The sequence below is a fragment of the Lytechinus pictus genome, chromosome 3 (genome assembly GCF_037042905.1).
Source record: "Lytechinus pictus isolate F3 Inbred chromosome 3, Lp3.0, whole genome shotgun sequence".
NCBI lineage: Eukaryota > Metazoa > Echinodermata > Echinoidea > Temnopleuroida > Toxopneustidae > Lytechinus > Lytechinus pictus.
This window is the reverse complement of record NC_087247.1, coordinates 59,650,967-59,671,300: the sequence shown is the minus strand read 5'-3', so window position 1 is coordinate 59,671,300 and position 20,334 is coordinate 59,650,967. Positions and strand designations below refer to the sequence as shown.

General features: G+C 32.3%; 1 protein-coding gene across 12 annotated transcripts in view; it reads left to right on the top strand.

Annotated features, from left to right (window-relative positions):
• LOC129256882 (protein polybromo-1-like) overlaps positions 1 to 15,795 on the top strand; it is a 44,555-nt gene extending 28,760 nt beyond the window's left edge. For 2 of the 12 annotated variants that reach the window (XM_054895089.2, XM_054895088.2), the window contains exons 26-35: positions 767 to 1,022; positions 2,739 to 2,780; positions 6,422 to 6,476; positions 7,059 to 7,151; positions 7,837 to 7,976; positions 9,215 to 9,418; positions 10,545 to 10,628; positions 11,651 to 11,774; positions 12,260 to 12,487; positions 13,687 to 15,795. In XM_054895089.2, coding sequence (XP_054751064.2) covers positions 767 to 1,022; positions 2,739 to 2,780; positions 6,422 to 6,476; positions 7,059 to 7,151; positions 7,837 to 7,976; positions 9,215 to 9,418; positions 10,545 to 10,628; positions 11,651 to 11,774; positions 12,260 to 12,487; positions 13,687 to 13,744 — 1,284 coding nt within the window. In that variant the 3' untranslated portion in view covers positions 13,745 to 15,795. The remainder of the gene's footprint in view (positions 1 to 766; positions 1,023 to 2,738; positions 2,781 to 6,421; positions 6,477 to 7,058; positions 7,152 to 7,836; positions 7,977 to 9,214; positions 9,419 to 10,544; positions 10,629 to 11,650; positions 11,775 to 12,259; positions 12,488 to 13,686) is intronic. The other 10 variants (XM_064097491.1, XM_054895092.2, XM_064097489.1 and 7 more) reach the window with 6 other exon arrangements.
• Positions 15,796 to 20,334: the final 4,539 nt, after the last annotated feature.

Below are 20,334 nucleotides of genomic sequence, written 5' to 3'. Positions count from 1 at the left end.
TTATTATTCATGAAATCATACTCATACTTATTGCTATTATTCACTTAATAAAGCTCCTAAATATAAATATCATTTATGGCATTCCTAACAATTGTAAATGGAAAAATTCCAGTACCAAAATCAATTTCTCATGTATTTTGTTGTTTTTCTTATGTATTTCCCTGTTTTTGTGCTTTTTATTATTTTTTTTAAATAAAATTTGTTGGCGACATTATTTCAGCCATAAATAGCATCAAATGAAATTAACGTTGTTAATAGAAATAATCACACATTTTACACATTTTTGTATTGACTTTGTACTTGAATCATAATTTGGAGCAATCTTTGGTCTCACATTGACTTACATAACGTTATGTAATTTCTTTACTGTGTACCTGGGCATCACAAATTTGGTCTCAAAAGTTTCACGAGACTTGAAAGTAAAAAGTCAGAGAGCGGTGCGGTCAACAAATTTTGCGTGGCGACTTTATTGTGAAAAATGTTGAAGGGCCATTATACCCCCCCCCCCCCATAGAGTATTAGGGTTTATTATGTCAGAGCTCATAAAATCCATTCAAAGATTATATAATGGATATCATTTGGGGGTGTTTACCTTGTCTAGCAAGGGAAATTTGATCAATGATTTTCAAAATACAAAATAAATTCAGTCTGGGGCCATTATCTAAGGCAGAGTTTCCACCAGTCATACATTTATATTTGAGCATTTCTGTTGTAAGCTATGAAGCATAGTGCTAATTGATATTGACCAATGTTTGTTGTAATTCAGTGGCGTAATCTCTCTAAGAAAGAGAAGCAACGATTTGAGAGCATGGCCGCCCACATTGCAGCGACCAGACCTCCAAAGATGAGGGAAGAGAAGAAGAGTAAAGACAAGGATTCAGCTAACAAAGAAGGTGGAAACGCAGAACAGATTGGAATCCAGGTCTATGAGTGTTGCTGGGATGGATGTGACTTCATGTTTGAAGAAATGGATGATCTGGTAAACCATGTTGTTGAGAGCAGTGGACATCTTCGATCTTCTAGTGAGTAGCATGTAGTGTGTTAAATCAGACCCTATGGTCAAGATTTTAGGTTTGATTTTTAATGAAAATTATCCTTAATTAAAAGCACATGATACAGGGCAGTGGACATCTTTGATCAGCTAGTGTGTATGGTAGGTTCATTTACCCAAATTTTATTAATAGTTTTAAATCTAACTCCATGTGCTTGTCAATATTTAATCAAGAGCAGTGGGCATCTTTGATCAGCTAGTGAGGGTAATAAGGGATAAATTTCAAACCTCATAATCTGGTTGAAGGGTTTGGATATCCTTGATATCCTAGAACACTGGATAGCTTAGATCAGCCAGGTAAGTAAATATAAGAGGTCTTTACCATCTAATATACAACCAAAGATGATGTTTATACCTAGTGGGTGTTGTCATAAAGCTGTTTGTAAATTCCAAGCGACTGGTGACCCTTTCATTTGGTAAATCATACACACCAGATTTCATTGGTGTTGATTCACTTCCTAAGAAAGTGTCACCAGTCATTGGTAATGTCACACGTAACTTGCAAGCAGCTTTGACGAATCACTCGGATGGTGTGTCAGTTGGTAATTACCTGATCCAGAAACAATGGATCAGTTTGTCAATGGAATGAAAATTGATTTCATGACTACAACCCTCGTCTCTTTACTCTGAGAGTAAACTGATTAAGATAGGGAATTTATTTCTTGAAGTAATCAGCATTTCCATTTATAATCATGAGGTAAGTACTGGGGAAATATAATCTTTTACTAATTTGTATTTAAGAGGCTTAAAATGTAATATTAACTTCTTATACATACATGGATATAGAAGTGAAGATACATAGTGATTATTATTAATATGTAATGTGGTTTCTTTAGCTGGATAGATGTAGATAGATTACCATGCTTGCATGTTAGAGTGCATGTGCAGTATAATGGCGTATCTAATGACTTCATTTTTTTTGGTCAATTTTATTTTTAACAGGATTATGGCAGGTTAACCTTTAAATTGCATAATAGCATGACCACGTGTAGAAGATATTAACCTGCATATTCATTCATTCTCACTTATAGTTTGCCTTGTTTCAGGGGGAAAATTATCCATACTCTCATCAATTTCTATATGCATGTTACAGTTCCTACTACTGCCTTAATATTCGTATTGGTTTCAAGAAATTTGTCTTTGAATTATGTTAACTTTCATCATATATAATATACACAGACATATATTATGATATCTGTATTACCTAATGAATGGAGAGTCCAGCATGAATGGCTAAAGATGAGCCAGTTTTCAGAGAAAATTGTTGATCTGAAATTTATATTTTAAAAAATCTTTCTCTGAAGTGACAAATAAGATATTACTGTATTTTTCCTTTTGAAATATTCTATTTTCACATGGCTGAAGGCGATTTTGAAAAATAAATGTGTAAATATCACCAAATTCTCAATCATCAATTCCTCTGAATAAAAAAAATATATTAGTTTTATATACTGAAACCTCAAAAGTTATGTTTTTCATACTTTGCATATATCATTCTAATTCTAAAAACATTTTAATTCTGTAAGAAAAAAAAATTGGTAAAGCCTATGTAGCAAATTGATGCTGAAGTGGGAGAGGTTATGGTTGATGTGTTCTTGTGAAGAACTGAATGAGAGTTTAGTCTTGGAATATGCACCTGGCATGATTGTTGGTATTTTACATGGTGACATTTATTGTTTTGAACCAGGCACTACAGTTGAAGTTGAAGTTGGTGAAGGACAGACCAAACGTGAGTGCATCCCATCTAAGAGAATGTTGTGTGCAACCTAAATCCCTGTAAAACTTGGTACACCACCTTAATAAACATCTACAGTAAAGTTGCAAATCATAATTTCCTCATATAATTAATGTACTGCTTCTATTAGACAAAAAAGAGAAACAGATTAACTTGGGCAATTACAATAAAGCGCCAAATAGAAGAATTTATAATGTTTGGATGAAAAAGCAAAGAAAACCCCAAGACTAGATTGATAAACCACATAATATGGTTCTACCAATATCCTTTATGTGTATAATACAGAGGCAGATTGTAAAAGTCAAGGCTGCCTCCAGTAGTCCCCAGTGATATTACAAATGACACTAAAAACATATACTGTTATAATACTGCAGGTAGTTTTGTGAGGAGCTTTACCAAGTCAAATACGAACAGGACTTTGATGTCTCTTGTCGCATGTTAAAGTAACCATTCTTTGCATTGTGTCCTTTGTGTGTCCTCTGTGTATTACCTTCCTTTGCTAATCAGCTCTGTCTTTGAGTCAAAGTTAATTATTCTGACCATCTACACCCATCTAAGATGCAGAAGTGTTATGATCTGTCTCTGCTCAAAATCTTCCTCTTTCTATTGCATGGATAACTGTTTGCACATTCCTCAAACTTGAATAACTTCTCTTTTCTTTTATTAAAAAAAAAACCCTAACTGCATAATCTACTTTGTGTATTGACATTTTTAAATGCTTCAAATATTGAATGAAAGACTTTTAACTTGTCCCTTAAATTCATGACCAAACAACTGTATCGGGTATTCATTTCATGTCGCAGTCCTTCTGAGTTATATATGCATGAGTGCAGTAAAAACCTTGAATAGGATTGGTCGATGAACATGAAAACTTATGCATGTATATTTATGCAATTTATCAAGTTAAAAAAATACCATATACAATTTTTAACTAAACTTTCTTTTGCACTTGATAAAAATAATAATCACCCTTGCTTTTCTATCTTCATATAGATGTAACTCGAAACCAACAATTGTCAAACTCAAATAAAACAGAGCCTTTCACAGACTACTGAACAAATTAATGAGTATGGTAACTACCATAGTAACAATATTCAACAGCCAATCAGTGTCAAGGATTTCATGAAAGGTACCAGTGGATGGCAAAGTTAATATAATAGTGTAAATTTTTACATAACAGGACCCTGAATTTTCCCCTTGAAATGTTGAGAAGGAACTTCTGCAGGTAGTTTTGTTTTTCAATTCAAATTATGCTGCAGATTGCAATTTGTTTTGTTTTAGGTAAAGATTTATCAAACTTCACATTTTATTTCTTCCTTGTCTTGTCTATCTCATCATCCATTGATGTTCAAAAACAAATTACTTATTCTAATAGGTCTCACCTAGGTTTGTTTTAGTGTAACATTCTCCAACATGACAAATATACACTTCTTTGTACTCTCTGCCCCCTAATAAATTATTGTATTTATTATCCTGAGTTTGATTCTTTGTATTGTTGTAAAATGTGACAAATAATTAGTTGTGTCGTTGTATTGTGAATGAGTGTTTAAAGATTCTTATTACTTTTCTGTCCAATTTTATTTCTAATCAAGTAAATGTGTAAAAGTCTCTCCCAGCACTAAAAGAATAAGTTCATTAATTGACATACAATTATTTCTTTATGATTTCATTTAACATGGCTTTCATTTTCATTTCAAAGTGAAATAACTCTTACAATTGATGCTAAACTAGTGGTTATTTGCCATGAGAAAATGTTGTATTTTAAGAGTACCTTGTTTGGCTTTTGTTTTGGAGAGAGACTGCTTTGAATACTTAAGAGAAATAAGACTAAGGGCTAGAAAAGGTTTATAGAGAGAGTGGTTGCTTGATGATGAAATGCATACCCTTTTCGAATTTTCCATTCACAAACCTACTAAGCTAATTCATTAACCTATCCCAGTTTTTAAAGGGATGGTCCTGGCTGGAAATATTTATATTTCAATGAATGGAGTGAAATTCACAGAGCAAAATGCTGAAAATTTAATCAAAATCGGATAACAAATAACAAAGTTATTGAATTTTAAAGATTTGCATTATTCCGGTGAAACAGTTCTAGGCATGTCTTTATGAATATTCATTAAGTGGGCTGATGATGTCATATCCCCACTTGTTCTTTTGTATTTTATTATATGAAATTAGGTTAATTCAAAATTTTTCTACCAAGAACTAAAACAATTGGATTGACAACTGATTAAGTGCATTAGTTATTTATTGCCTCAACATATTTCATCATAATGGAGACACATCATTTACACATGTATAAAAAATTGAAACATTTATGATTTCATGTAATAACATAAGAAAAAGGAAAGTGGTGATGTGGCATCATCACCCCACCTAATGAATATTAATGACGATGTACATATCACCGTTTTCACAAAACTTTGAAATTCAATATCTTCGTTATTTGTAATCCGATTTTGATGAAATTTTCAGCATTTTGCTCTGTGAATTTTACTCTATTTATTTAGATATAGATATTTTCAGCCCGGACCATCCCTTAAATGTCTTATGCATACCTTAATCTCCAATCTCTAGTATACTATACATATATTTTAATCCCTAAATGATAAGCAAAGTAATTGCCTATTATCAGTAACATTGTGAAATAATCTTCATATTGTTAATCTGCATTTAGTAATAACAGTTCACGACAATTCAAATGTATATATACTTACATTGCATATATCTGACTTGCATAATTTTTATTCAGAATACCTTACACATCTGTGGCCTAGTGTTGTAAACTAATATGTTGTATAGTTGACCTCCTGGGAAGAAAGATGCTATTAACATTGGCTGTCAGAATAACTAACAAATAACTTCAGTTTTGCATTGCTGGTATCAAATTTAGTCATGGTATGTTTGTTGACTTGAAAGGTTTCTAATATTCTTTAATTTAACTAGTTTATATTATTCACCATCTTACATCATTTTCATCAAGTATATGCAATGATTGAATTTGTGTTTGTTATTATTTTGAATGCTGCCATGAGTTTATTAGTAACAGTTCACTGCAAATGGGAGTGATTCAACAAAATTATGCATGTTAAATGATGCAAATTAATTTTCTTTTCATTATCATGTATAGAATCATATCCATAATGATAATAGTAATAATAAATGATAATTATGTAATTCTATTTCACCTCAGGAGATCAACAGTTAAAATTACAAACTAATAGATGTTTGTGTAACAATTGACATAAATTGAATTATAGAAAATAAGAAAGGTTATGATAAAATAGGGAGAGAACATTGTAAGAGACCAAGCAGTGAGGAAAACAAAATATATAATATACCTTGAAATCACAATCACATTAAAAACAGAACACTATTAAAACTCAAATAGAGAGATAGAGCCTAATATGGAATGAATATGTAGATGATAAAAATGTATATATCCCTTTAAAAGCAGATGGTTGGATACAGGTCTTTGAGATGATTGTTAGTATTTACTAATGTTTAGATAACATCAGCCCAGAACTAGTAATATTCCTGATTTCCCATGAGCATAAATAAAGCTGATTTGGGATTCTTACTTAGCGTTATTTCCTACAGGTGTCCTTTCAATATTGTATGCTTTATCTCTACAGGTGAAACTCATTTCCTGTGCTGTTGGAAGAGTTGCACACGTTTCAAGAAAAATCAGTGAGTAATTTTTTTGTTGATAGACAATGTTATTATACTCTGTGATGATATGTAACTTCAACTAAGTAAGAAATGTCAGTAATTCCATTCTCCTCAACAGTAAAGTTTAATAACTTTTTGCTGGTTAATAGTTAAGTTTAAGGATGATCAAAATTTACTGAACTATTTTTTTAATAGTTCATATGAAAGAGATTTTTCAAGTAAAAAAAAAAGGCAAAGTGGATCAGACTCATCCAAGAATGATATTTTAATGAATGAAACATTTCCACTGCGCATATGAGATTGAATTTTAGACATGAATCAACCATGCATTTCATGGTATCTTGAGAAAAAGGTTATATTTTCTTTATTTGTACATCATTAACAATACGACTCATTGCCATTGACCTCTTATTGTCACTAAGATATCACAATTGCTTTATAACACAGTGTGCATATTGTATGATGGTAGTATTTAAACATGAAACTCAAGATCTAGAATTCAAGATAAATATATATATCTCTTGTTCTCTCTAGTGTACGTCTCGGAATAGATCATTTACATTTTATGATATTTAATTTCATTTTTACGATATATTTCAGGCCATTCCCAGTGTATTCTCGTCTTGTAAGGCATTGTAAAGAAGTTCATATGAAGCATGCAGCTAGATTTGTACTTCCTCATCAACTTTCAAGGTAAGATTTCTTCATGTTTGTAAGGAACAGTGTGTTACATCATAAAATTCATTCTTCTAATTATATGCAGATTATATCCAAGCAATTTGAACACTTTGTTTAAAGCATACACAGGTATGCATAAGTTTGGTCATTTTATATGAATCAATTCCTTTGATATATAAATTATTAGAATGGAAATTGTCAATTTAGGTATCATTTTGTCTGCTTTTGGTGACCCTTTGAATAATTTGAGATTTTTGTAATTTACATCAGTTGGTGAGACTGTACTCTGTAAGCATCATCTTCATCAATCATACATAGATTGTCTGAATGTACTTTGATGTTTTACATTTGATATAGTGACATTCCTTTTGAGCTACATCAGGCAACTCAATATTAACCCAGCTGAAATGGATTTTTAAAAGATGGAATGTTCCATCGGCATTACTTCTGATGTACATACACATAAACTACAATCTTCTGCTTTTTCTTCTGGGGCTTCCCCTCAATGTCCCATGGGACCAGATGAGAAGATTGCTATATCTGATTTAAGAGGAGCTTGTTATCTTAACTGGTTTACTGATAAAGGTTCATTATGTTTTCTTCATGAAATGATGGTGCATTTGAAAATACATTGAAAGTGATATGAGTAAATTAACATCCTTTCAAACAATTAACATTATTTATCCTAATGTTTGAACAGGAACTATCACTCCCATGCTGCTCTACATGGTCCTAATGCTCCACGTCCATCTACTCCAGGCTCTAGTGCAGTCATGGGTGTGGTTGGACCACCTACTCCTGTTGGCATGGCAACTCAACAGATCAACCAATCATATGGAGGTAAAGTATTCTCTCATGTCAATGTTGTCATGTGTTTTGTAATATCTTTGTTTCTTTGCATTTTGTGTAAGATTATGAAATATTATTTTTGTTTCATTGTTTTGCATTGATTATTATTGTTATGTGCTGTTGCAGATGGAGAATGAAACAATCAGATCATAAACAATCAATTGATTTTCAATGTGCTTTCCACTTTGTTAATTTCAATATTTGTCTAACCAGGAACTTAATATTTGTATTTTTTTACTGCTGTTTAATGTGCATTTGTTTCTGCAGATGAAAAAAAAATGTATGTCAAGTATGTTTCTTTGATAATGTTGGAGCCATTTCTTGTATTTAGTTTAATTTTTGACATGACAGATCTTATAATTTCAAACATAAATGTACATTATTGTCACCCCAGATCTTGTTAAACTTGTGAAAATATCTCTAATATTTGTTATAGTGAATGTTTTTAGTTACAAGCTTTTGACATTATTTTTTTTTATAACAAACAATTATTTGCACTATTTTTGTTTTGTTGAGCTGTATTTATTGACATTTCCCTGATAAGTTGAGAGTTCAAATATTAAAGCTGTGCACATTTGGTATTGACAGTCATATTTCATAACTAAAACATTACACATGCATGAACTGATGCAGCATGAACATCTTTGTTGACTATTTGCTTCAATGCTTTTTTTCAGTTGGTTTTAAAAAGGGGATAATTGTCATTCAGGCAAATTTACTTGTATAATTTTATGAGTTCATTTTCAAAATGATTTGCCTGAAAGATATCTTTGCTTGATTTTTATTTTGTATTTGCATGATTCGTGTTAATTTAGTTCTGTTTATTTTCAAGTACCCTCTGCTCCTATTCTCTCATAATCCGATTGCATTTTCATGCAAATATCTTTATAGACTTTATTAGAATACAATATGCAATCTCTACAATATTAAAATAGTAAAATTGTATCGAAAAATCATTCATTCTCTTTAAAGAAGTATTAAAAAGAAAGTTGAAAGAAAAAAAATAATAAAATGGTGATGGATTGAATTCATGTTCCCTGATTACTGAATTAGCACAAGGATAAATTGTGACAACAAATTAAGTTTTTCATTCATCCACTTATAGCGGAGGGAGACTCATGTATGAATGAGGTGAATGGATTGAATAGGTTCAGATGGTTTACCATTTATGTTTGTTGAGTTTGATTTATCCCCACCTCCTCCTCCCCCTCATTGATACACTCTTACAGGCGGCTATGGTATGCAAGGTGATATGTATAATGGGGGTATGCCAGCACCCCCTGGTGGACCTCATGGGTCACCATACCATCAAGGCATGCCCCCCTACCAACCAGGCATGCATCCCCAAGGCCAGCCGTATACTCCTACGTCTGGCATGCATCCCCCTCCTACCCCTCATATGGGCATGTTACCCCCTCATCAGCAAACACCGGGTGAGTCTTGTATAGGACCAATCACAGCATTTCCCCTTAATACTCCTTCCATCTCCCTGTTATTCATTAACTTAATTAAACAGTCATTCTCTCATTCATTTTATTCACTCATCCATCATTAGTGGAGATCACTGTAGAGTTTGCTCCTAATCTTTCAAATTTAATATATGATTTAATTCAATTAAAAAAATCAATTTATAGTCACTTCATTTGTGGGTCGGGGTTGGAGAATATATAGATGGCTAAAGATAAGGGGAATATTTGTGGCTTATCTAAGAAATACCCGTCAATACCCTATCTGTATCATTGTCAGTGTCATTATTTCACTTTAGTCTTAATTTTCTTCTTTTTTTTTCAATATGTTTTCAATTTCAAATCAAATCAAATTCAAAATGGCTCATTCCTTTCCTCTGTTGTTTCCCAAAGTTCATTCTTATCTGTACTTTGCTCTCTTTCTCACCTCGCCTTTTCATTCTCAGTTTCTCTTTTCCTTGTTCTATTATATCAATTTCTGTTATCATCTTTTCTGTAAATACTAACGATGTTAAAATATATTATTATATTCATTTATTTGGTTTGAGGTGAGGGCTCATTTAAACTAATGGCCCTCATCTTTTTGAAGAACTGTTTGTTTTGGCAGCACATGATGATATTTTTTGTTCTTCAATTCATTGAAAGTAGATATTCATACCAGTCTGAATCTATTCAGATTATTTATTTGAGAGGGGAAGGATATTTATTTCTATTTGCATCTCTGAAAAGAGGATTCCTTTTTTAGTTTGTGTGTATTTGAATTTGTCCTAAATTTGCCTCTATGATTTACCATGCACAATTGGCCTTGATAATCGTATGTGAGAAATGAAAGCTTTTCATTTTTGTATATGCTGAAAAAAGTCTGATGTTGCTTTAAGATCACTCTTTTATTTATACAATAATATGCTTGATAAGATAATTATAATGATCTGCCCCATATCAGCATTCAGTGTTCATTTGGCCTAACACATTTGTGTATGTTTGTCTAATATTTGTTTCAAATGCTAAATTGTGTTATTGTTTCCTGCTTGTTTGCTTATTATTGTTTTTTTTTCTATCTTGTTGATTGATAAATTGATGTTATATGTGTTAGGCATGATGCAACCCCCATATGGTATGCCAAGGGGTCAGGCTATGAGCCCTCATGCTGGGGCACACAGCCCAGCTCATTATCAAGGTTAGTTCCATTACATTTGCTCATATGTGTTTATCTGTGCATTTTATTGCTGGTTGAAAAAATGATAGGATTGTGAAGTGAATCCTGCACCAATGATTGGTTTGGTTGTTTGCACATGTGACCAAGCAATTATTATTCATAATGCTTGACTAATGATGTGAGGTCATTAGTAATGTACAATGGCTGGTCATGGTTTGTGGATGAATACAGTTAATCAAGGATCCACATCAAAATTTTATAAGAAAATAATAAACTTCATTTGATTTGGCATTAGTACAATCTACACCTTTAATAAACTCAAAATGTTTTAGAACTGGTCTTATTATTGTCCTTGCTGATTTTTTATTATTTTTACTTCAGTGTAAATGGATGCATAATTTTCTCTAATCATGCAAAAGCAAAAATCCCTATATTTCCAAATTTCAATCATTATTATTACGTGTCTAATTGCAATGAGATGATGATGTAAATATGTCAATTGACGGTATGATGTTGTTATGTGTAATTGAAAGGAAAATGATGAAAGTGTGAAAAAGCTTTTGCATTTGGTTATTATGGTCTGATTTTTTTGTTTAAAGGAGCATGAATTGTAAAGGGAGAAATCATATTTTTATGTTAGGAATAGGTTAATATTAATCAATAACACCTTTTATATAGAAATAATCTTTCCATAGTCATAAATGAATTCATTTAGATTAGGAAATTTATTCATTTTAATTTAGCTCCCTGAATTCAATATTCATTTAAACATGTATAGGCAGCCATATTGCTTTTTGTATATTTAGCAATGCAAGAAAGAGGGGATAAAATGAATTTGAAATTTAATATGGCAATTCTAAGGAAAGCTGAAAACTAATGGACAATTATTAGTTCCACCTATCAATGTTATCAATGCAATATGGAATCAAATGTGTGTTCTGAAGTTTCCTTCATTTTGGTTTTAAATTCAATATAACCATTGATCATGTATTTTTTTAATAAATCCAGTGATAAAATGTTGTGTTTTTGTCATGTTTTGAAAGGTGGTGTACCCCATGGTCAGCAGAGTATGGCAGCTCAGTACCCCCCAATGGCACCTCCTCAACCAATGTTTGTACCCGCCCCACCAAAGACACAAAGACTACTCCATTCAGAGGCTTATATAAAGTAAGTACATAGTAGCTGGAAATCTTAGTGCTCTGTGTAGTATGAGAGGACAGATTTCACTTACAATTCTGTATACACCATTAATTTTTCAGGATCAGGGTTAGTTGAAATGTGAATCTATAAATCTGAAGGATGACATTTGAATGCAGGGTGGAAAAATTATTTATGCTTTTGAAATTTGAGTCTAAGAATTATGTTTAAGATATACAAATTCTGTCATGAATTTACTGGAGTTAGAATATATTTATGTAAAATAAGTGTCATTTTCTTTCTTGTCATGTCCCTTGTTGATGAGCTGGCAATGTCTAATGAAATACACAGATACTTAATTTTATCATAATATCTATCTAGTCAAAAACTTTGAATAAGAAATTATGTTGCCAAGAAAAATTTGATCCTCAAAAAGATATTTTTTACAGCCTAGTGATCATAATTTTATTCAAGTTATTAAAAGTGTACAAACATGTATTTGCCTTTTCTACTAGATATATAGAGGGACTAAATAACAGGACTGATACAATTAGTGATTGGAAGCATAGCCTCTGCGCTACTAAGGAAACAGTACCATTGTCTGACAATCAGAAACAACGTCTACCACGTCATTGGTTTGCACAGGGTGTGTTAGGAGATGATGATGATATTACCAATGCTCTTTGGAAGATGAGAGACATCATGCAGAATGACTTTTTACAGGTGTCAAAGGCATTCCAATTGTAAGTGGCAGAGATCCTATCAATATCACAGCCTATATAAATAGTCAATGGATTATTACTTTGATCAAATTAATTTCATATTACACCTGAAATATAAAGAACTTTACAAAGGATACTCATGTAGAAAAAAAATACATACAACACAATGCCCCCCCCCCTTTCTGTACAAAGACAATTAGATGTTGCAATGCACCTTATTGTACCCCACCTAGATGACAAAGGGTACTTTGACTCTAGCATTGTATCTTATCAATTATACTTGCTCCAATCATCAAAATTTACACACTAATCTGAAATGCTCATGGAAAGGAAATGTCAGTAAAACACATCAAACATTATTGAACATCCCCATCATGTTTTAGAATGAAATTATATGGTGATATACTCTTATTTTAAAAGAATTCAGATATGAAAAAAGTGTGTAATCAATTATTTCATTTCAAGGGTAGCTCTGATATCAAATGAAACTATTTTACAGGTTTCTTTGCGCAGAAAATTAAAGAAGCTTTCCAAGGATATTAAGTTCTTGATAATCTGACAATAAAATTCTATTCAAAGAGAGAAGGAAAGATTGATTTGAATCTGGTCCCATGGCCTTTGCTCAGGGTTTCTCCTACTAACACTTACTCACACTTTATATAACAGTAGACATGACATCCTGGGTATATGCTTTCCCCACAAAGAAATATTGATTTTTACTTTCCTGTCCCATTGTTTTGTGATTCTATCTCAAAAGTTCTTGTGTTATCTGTGAACTTATAATGTATAAGTACATATAAAACAGAACAGTCCATCCATGGTCATCATAGGGCATGGGGCTCTAATAGGGACTTATGTAATGGTGCAAAGATGTGAAGAAACATATGTCTGGCTTTGCACTGGTCACTTCAAGTAGAGTCATTTCACACGTTTTTTCACCAGTCTCACTGCAATAGCCTGGCGATTGTTACATTGAGACAAATTTTTAAAAATACTCTTTTTTTGTCAAAAAATACTTTTTTTCCTTTCTAAGAATACTTTTTGTTGTTGTAGAAGGTTGGCAGGTCTGCTGGTGAGAACAAAACATACTCTCAAATAAGACTTCATTCTGATAAACTCATTATATTCTTCATACAGTGTAAAACATGTGCAATGATTCAACCCACTAACAATTTAAATTTTCTTCCTCTCTCTTTCTCTCTCTGTTATCTATGTTATAGTGAAACCCCTGGAATTCGGAACAGCCCTCCTATAGAGAATGCCACTTTGGATGTATAAATGTCAAGAATGAATGCTACAATTCATTGTGAATAAGCTGCTGCAAAATTATTCTTGTTGCCTTCTATTTATTGCTTCAAACCTTAATATTTCCAGGTGTCAATTTACAAGAGAAGAGTCATATGCATTTGTAGATAATGGCCTGTCTATATTTCATACTATGCTCTTCTAGACTAGGATGTGTTCGCGATGTTTGATTATTAGATTACTTTGAAATTCAGAATGGTCCTAAATCTTTACCAATCCGATTGATCAGAATATATACAATACATCAACATTTAGGCATTTGATTATACATACAATGTGAATTTGTTTCTAATCTGTAATATATGGTATGAACTTAATTTTGCTAAAATGTGAAGACTTGGTGCTATGCTGTCAAGAATTTAAAGCTTCCGTTGTAATTGCTGGAATTCAAACTAAATGGACAAAATAGCAGTTGTGTAGAAGGTTGTAGCAATGTTACTAATCATATGGATATTTTGTCAAGTGTTGAACAGTTTGAAAAGTAGAATTAGAATATTATCGTTCAATGTGATAAATACAAAGTTGATTATTTAAAGATATTTCACATAAAAATATTGAATTGCAATTTTCCTTTTATTTTTAAGTCAATGAATTGTAGGACAGTGGGGGAATCTGTCAAGTTCAATAAAATTTCTAGAAGAGATATGTAAAGATAGGGAGACAAAGAGGAAGCTATGAGGTCAAGAATATGTGGGTTGGCTGAAAATGTTCTTATGTCACAAGTTATTAAGCAGAAAGGATGATAGAGCACTAGAAAAGTACTATCTCATCTGCATGATAGAATTATGATTTATTAGTGAAAACAAAACATTTTGATCTAACCTGTGATGAACTGATTTAAGCTTGTGAGATTAGAGAGATTAATTCTGAATATTAAGCTTGGTTTAGAAATCCATCAAGGTATGCCAGAGATAAATTTAACCTGAGCTGAAGAGAGAGACAAGCTCAGATAATGATCAGTTAACATGCTATTTCAATTTGAAAGAATCAAAACAATATGAAGGGATCAAACTGCCTTCTTCCCCCAAAGGGAGATGAAATCAGCGTCCTAGATCTCATACCAAAAGTCAGGCAGGAGGAAACCTACACAAGGAATGTGAAATCTACTTTCTGACATGTGTTTGTGAAATATTATTGAAACCACATCCTCACCAGAAATAGACACTGAGATCACAATTTCCTGAAATTAACCAGAAATAGAAATGCTCACCTGCTTTTGAGACATTCCAGGGAAATATGTTGATGTTGATTTCTGTTATCTTGTTGGAGAAAGACTTCCTTGTACAGGATGAATTAACAATCATTTATTTTATTTGTGCATGTAATTGTGTAAGTGAATTTTTCTATACAATTTATTTTTCTTGTATAAAATTAATAAGTACCTAGATAACTAGTACGTCCAAGTTCGTTTGGGTTTTTGCTGTCAGTTTTCTTGTCTATATTGTATTAGTTTCTTTGTAGAGCATGTCTCACTCAGCTTTTGTGTAACCTATCTTACTTATCATTTAGTTGATATCTCTTTGTATAGTTTTGTAAATCTTACTCTTGATGACAGACTCTCTCTGTCATGAGTAAGCATAAATTTATGAATGACTAATTGTAATTTCCATTTTAGATACTGGTAATATGACTGCAATTAGAAATATGTATAAATGTATTCAGTAATGAAATGATCTCATTCACATTCCCTTTTAAATGATTTATTAGTTATTTGAAGTATTTACAAAAAAAAGTATTTTGTTGTAGGATTTTTACATATCACTTTTTCATTGCCTCTAGAGAACTTTTTGGTAACCATAGGTCCATCTATACGTGTGATATCTTGACTTTTGCTTTTGTAATATAAATGTTTCCCATGTTCAGAGTCTTTGTTATAACCAAAGAACAATTACTGTGATTCGTGCATCGGATTGTTATGCTGATGTATGTCTTGTTTAATTAGTGGTTATGTATGTGGTTAGATGTACATGGGGTTACTAGGGAAGGGTACATTTGGAAGAAATGAAATAAATATGTGAATCATACTTGTAAAACCAATGATTTTTTTTAGAATGTCTGATACACAAGTTATCAATAAACAAGGTAATGTGTGATTAAGAGAGAGAGAGAAATAAGACATGAAGGTATGGGGTAGGGGGTGAAGTGATAGAAGGGTAGGACCAAGGGTGATGAGAGATAGGGGAGAGACATATATAATTATGTAATCTATGACACCTAGATAGATCCATGTCATTTGATTGGTTGTTCGATATCGTTCATTCAGCCCATTTTACAATGACGTCATCAACCATGCAATTTTGGATCCATACGATTTTGTCCATTGCACGCGCGCACCGATGCATGTTGTATGTATGCGATAATCAACAGACCGAGCTCGCACTGCATAAGCATATTTTGCATTGAAATTCATAAATTTCATATGAAAAAAACTATTTTAGGTGTCATATAAACCAAATAATGAATGTTCTTTTCATTCGTGCAATAAACAGAATACTTAATTCGGTAAAAGATGAAATCACTCATAAACATGCATTATTTGTATATAGGAGAACGACCGATAGAGACAAGGAGGGAGTACGAGAAAGAAAGGGGTGAGACAAAAATAGATGAAAGATAAAAATGGAGCATATATGGAGGAAGGATGGAGAGAAACAGAAGATGAGGTGGAAGGGATATTGACAGTGATAAATGAGAGGATGTTTTTACCCTAGAATATGTCCAAAGCATGGTTGAGTTTAATCAATTTTTGTCATAAAAATAAAAAAAAATTTAATGAATGACTGAAAGTTATACAATTTGAAAGGCGATTTGGCAGAACCAGAAAAAAAGTTTGACTCAACACAAAGGTCTGAATCATGATTCCATGAGTCTCCCAGTTTAGACATATTGCATACACTCCCAGATTGACTTTTATATACTTCCTGGGACAAAGTCGGTGATGTGCGACATGTTGTTCTGGTATTTAGGATCCTAGTCTTAAAATAAGAGAAAAGGAGATAGAAATGTATTATAGGGAAGGGATAAAGAGAGCTAGACAAGAGACATATATGGGGGGGGAGTGAAGGATAATATTTTGCAAGATAGAGGAGTGACAGTGGAGGAGAGAGCAGAGATAAATTGAGACAGGAGCGAGATTTGGAGAAATGGAGACATGGGAGAGATAGGAAAGGGTGAGAAGGGAGAAATGGAGACAGAGCGAGGTGAGATATAAAGAGGAAACAAACTTAGGGAGTGAAAAAAGGAAAGAGAATGGAAGGGGTAGAAAGATGAGAGATATGATGTAGAGAGATGGTGGAAAGGCAAGATATTGGGAATGAAGAGAGATAGGACAGAAGAGACAGGTTAATAAAAATAGAAAATATGAAGGTAGACAAGATAAAGAGAGGGGACAGAAAGAGAGTTGTAGACAGAGGTAGAAACAAACACAAGAGGTCAGATGTAGAAGGATCAAAAGATAGGATGGAGGAGAAAAAGGGTCAGATTGTTTACTAATATCAGTCAAACTTTATGCATTCTGAATTTAAAGGGCATCCCTAGGCTAAAATTGATAAGGTTTGAAGAAATAGAAAAACATCAAAACAAGCACAACACTAAAAATCTCATCACTATCTGGTTATAAAACCAAACAAACCAATGACAATCGTAAATTTTGAATTAATCTGGTGAAACAATACTATGCAGGTCATTATGAATATGAAATGGGATGAGCTCTTGATATCATCTCCCACATTTTCTTTTGTAACTTATTAAATGATTTCATATATTACAATTATCACACTTTTTGCTCAAATAATGTGGAAATAGGATTGATTGATGATTCAATGTGTGAAAAAGCTGAAATTATTGAAATCATATAATTTTTTTAAAGAAAGGGAAATCATTTCACACCTTGTTCATTCATGACATACAAAGGAACACTGAAAAAAATAAACAACTGATATTTTATTAAATATTTAAGTCTGCTAATATTATTTTTTCAAATGATATTATTTTAAGCCTGGAGAAACTTTCCCCCTGAAAACTAGAAAAATTGGATATGCAAACTGGATCAAAAAATGTTGATCATTCATCAAAATACTTTTCCACAAGGAACCTGAGAAAGAAACCTTAGTAAACCAGCTTCATGCTCACACTAATGTGTTTATTGTATGATATCAGGATGGGATTGAATGGGTTTCAAGATGTGCCGCATGGTGTCTTTCTTCTGTAAATTAGAGCCAACATCTACTTTTTTTTCCTTTTCCTTTGTGGATGAATTGAATGAATTAATTAATCAGTTATGATTACAGTACACAACAACAAATAAACAAGGTGGTTCACTGTATACCCTATCCGAAAGTGTTATACTGTAATAAAAAAATTATAAATATTTTACTTCTGTGAATAAAAGCTTATATCCTGAACTTCTCGCAACTTTATACCCTCTTCCCTTGGTTTGGCTTTACTAGTTTTTGTCAATCACATTCACTCCTTCCATCACACAACACCTACATAATTTATACACAAATCAAATCAATCCAGACAAAGACCGATACATTTTTTTTTCTTTATTGTCATATTGCTCAAAACTGACACATATTCACATCACTGTTCAACAAATGACACCAGTTCATGTTTCTATCTACTCCTACTCACATGTCATATTCATCTACCCAAAACACTACCATTTTATAACATTTTTTTTCTTCAAAAATCTTACACATATCCATTCATTAAGGTTGCAATGTAGATGTCACAATGCAATAATCATTTAGTGACTGAAACATGAAAATCCACTGTCACTACATGACATCTACTAATACATTTCACTAGAATCTACACTTAAAATTGTACAAAAATCATTCTTTATGTCCACATACAATTTCTTTCAAAATGTTTTCATCTGATTTTCCATGATTTTATACAAACATACATTTTGAACATTGTGACACAAAGAAGTACCAAATGTCCATTTGATGTAACAATACTAATAAATACAGTACATGTTTGGTCTTTTTTTTCTAATTTCAATCATATGAAACTGTACAGTCAAAAAATAATAATTTGTGAACAGTACTCCATCTCAATAATTGGCAATGGTGTTCTCAAATGACTGAGCACTATTTAGCTACTATTTGAGACAGATTTCACCTCCAATATACATGTACTAAAACCAAAATGTATTTCAATACATCTCTGAATTATTTGTTCATGATTTTTAAACATTAGAAATAGTTGAACTCTGAAATCATATACAGGAGATCAATAAATGGTCCAATAAGCACTAGAAACACGCGTCATGTGATACAAAAATAAAAAGGTACCTTGCAAAACAGCCAAAGTAATAAACTTAACAATTCATTTGTACAATGACAAAACAAATATACAAGTTAATAAATTAGATGAGAAATGTAATACCATGACAAATGCATAAATACCTTTGAAAATGGGTTCAGATCAGGTTCAATTAGTAGACAAATATTTGGCTAATAATGTTAACATACCCCAAAATGGAGTTATTCTTTATTATCACACTTAATCAATACACCCTCTTTGGGGTGTATAGTCAATAGGATTACAGACATCCAATAATCAGGCTTTATTAACACTTATATATTAATTTCCAATGATTTTCTAAAAAATGAGAATCAAGCTGCAACACACAGTTTGGCCCCTTGTATTACTACAATGTATTGCTCTCAATTTGATAATCAAAAATAGGGAGAAATCTAGTATAAGACACTTAAATCATATATATTGAAGACATTCAAAACACCAATATATATGAATAATAAACAAGATTAAAAAGAATTTTAAAATATTGATGGAAAAATCCATCAGTTTGATGTGCGCATCTAAAGTTAATTGAAATGTATGTTCTTCAGTATTTACATTTTTCACAAATGAGCACAATTGCAATTTTGGCAGAATATGAAATGGAGATGTAGTTTTACAGATATCTTTAAAAATAAAAGTGCATTTCTACTGGCAAAATGACATACTTTTTACAGTAAATTCATTTAACTAAAACTTAGGAGAGTAATGTACAAAAAAGGCAGTATTGCACAATATTTGAAATTCAACTCTGCACAAATACATTAATATCTTTATGCAGACAAACATACAGGGTAAAAGCTTTCTTTTAGGTCCATTTCAAGGTTAAAATGCTTTAAGAAAAAAAAATCAGTTTTCAGTTGTGCATATCATAAAACTCTTAGCCACTAACCTACGTGTACTTTAAATGGTACAATTTCCAATAATGAAAATTGAACATCAAAATTAACAGTAATCAATTCATACTGTAATATGCTTTTCACACTGCACTTTTTGTCCTAAATTGGTGGGGCTAAGGGGGGGTCTTAGCCCCACCAATTTCCCGGGGTTAAGCTTAGCCCACTTCGTTTTCACACTACGTTTTAGCAAAGTGGGCTAGCACGGTAAATAGTACGGTATTATCTGTCCCTGCAAAAAAGCAGGGTTAGCCGGCATATTGCGGTGCTAGCACCACAATTGCGGTGCTAAGAGATGCAGTGTGAATCGAAACCGGGCTAAAGAAAAGTGGGGCTAAGCATTAGCCAATCACA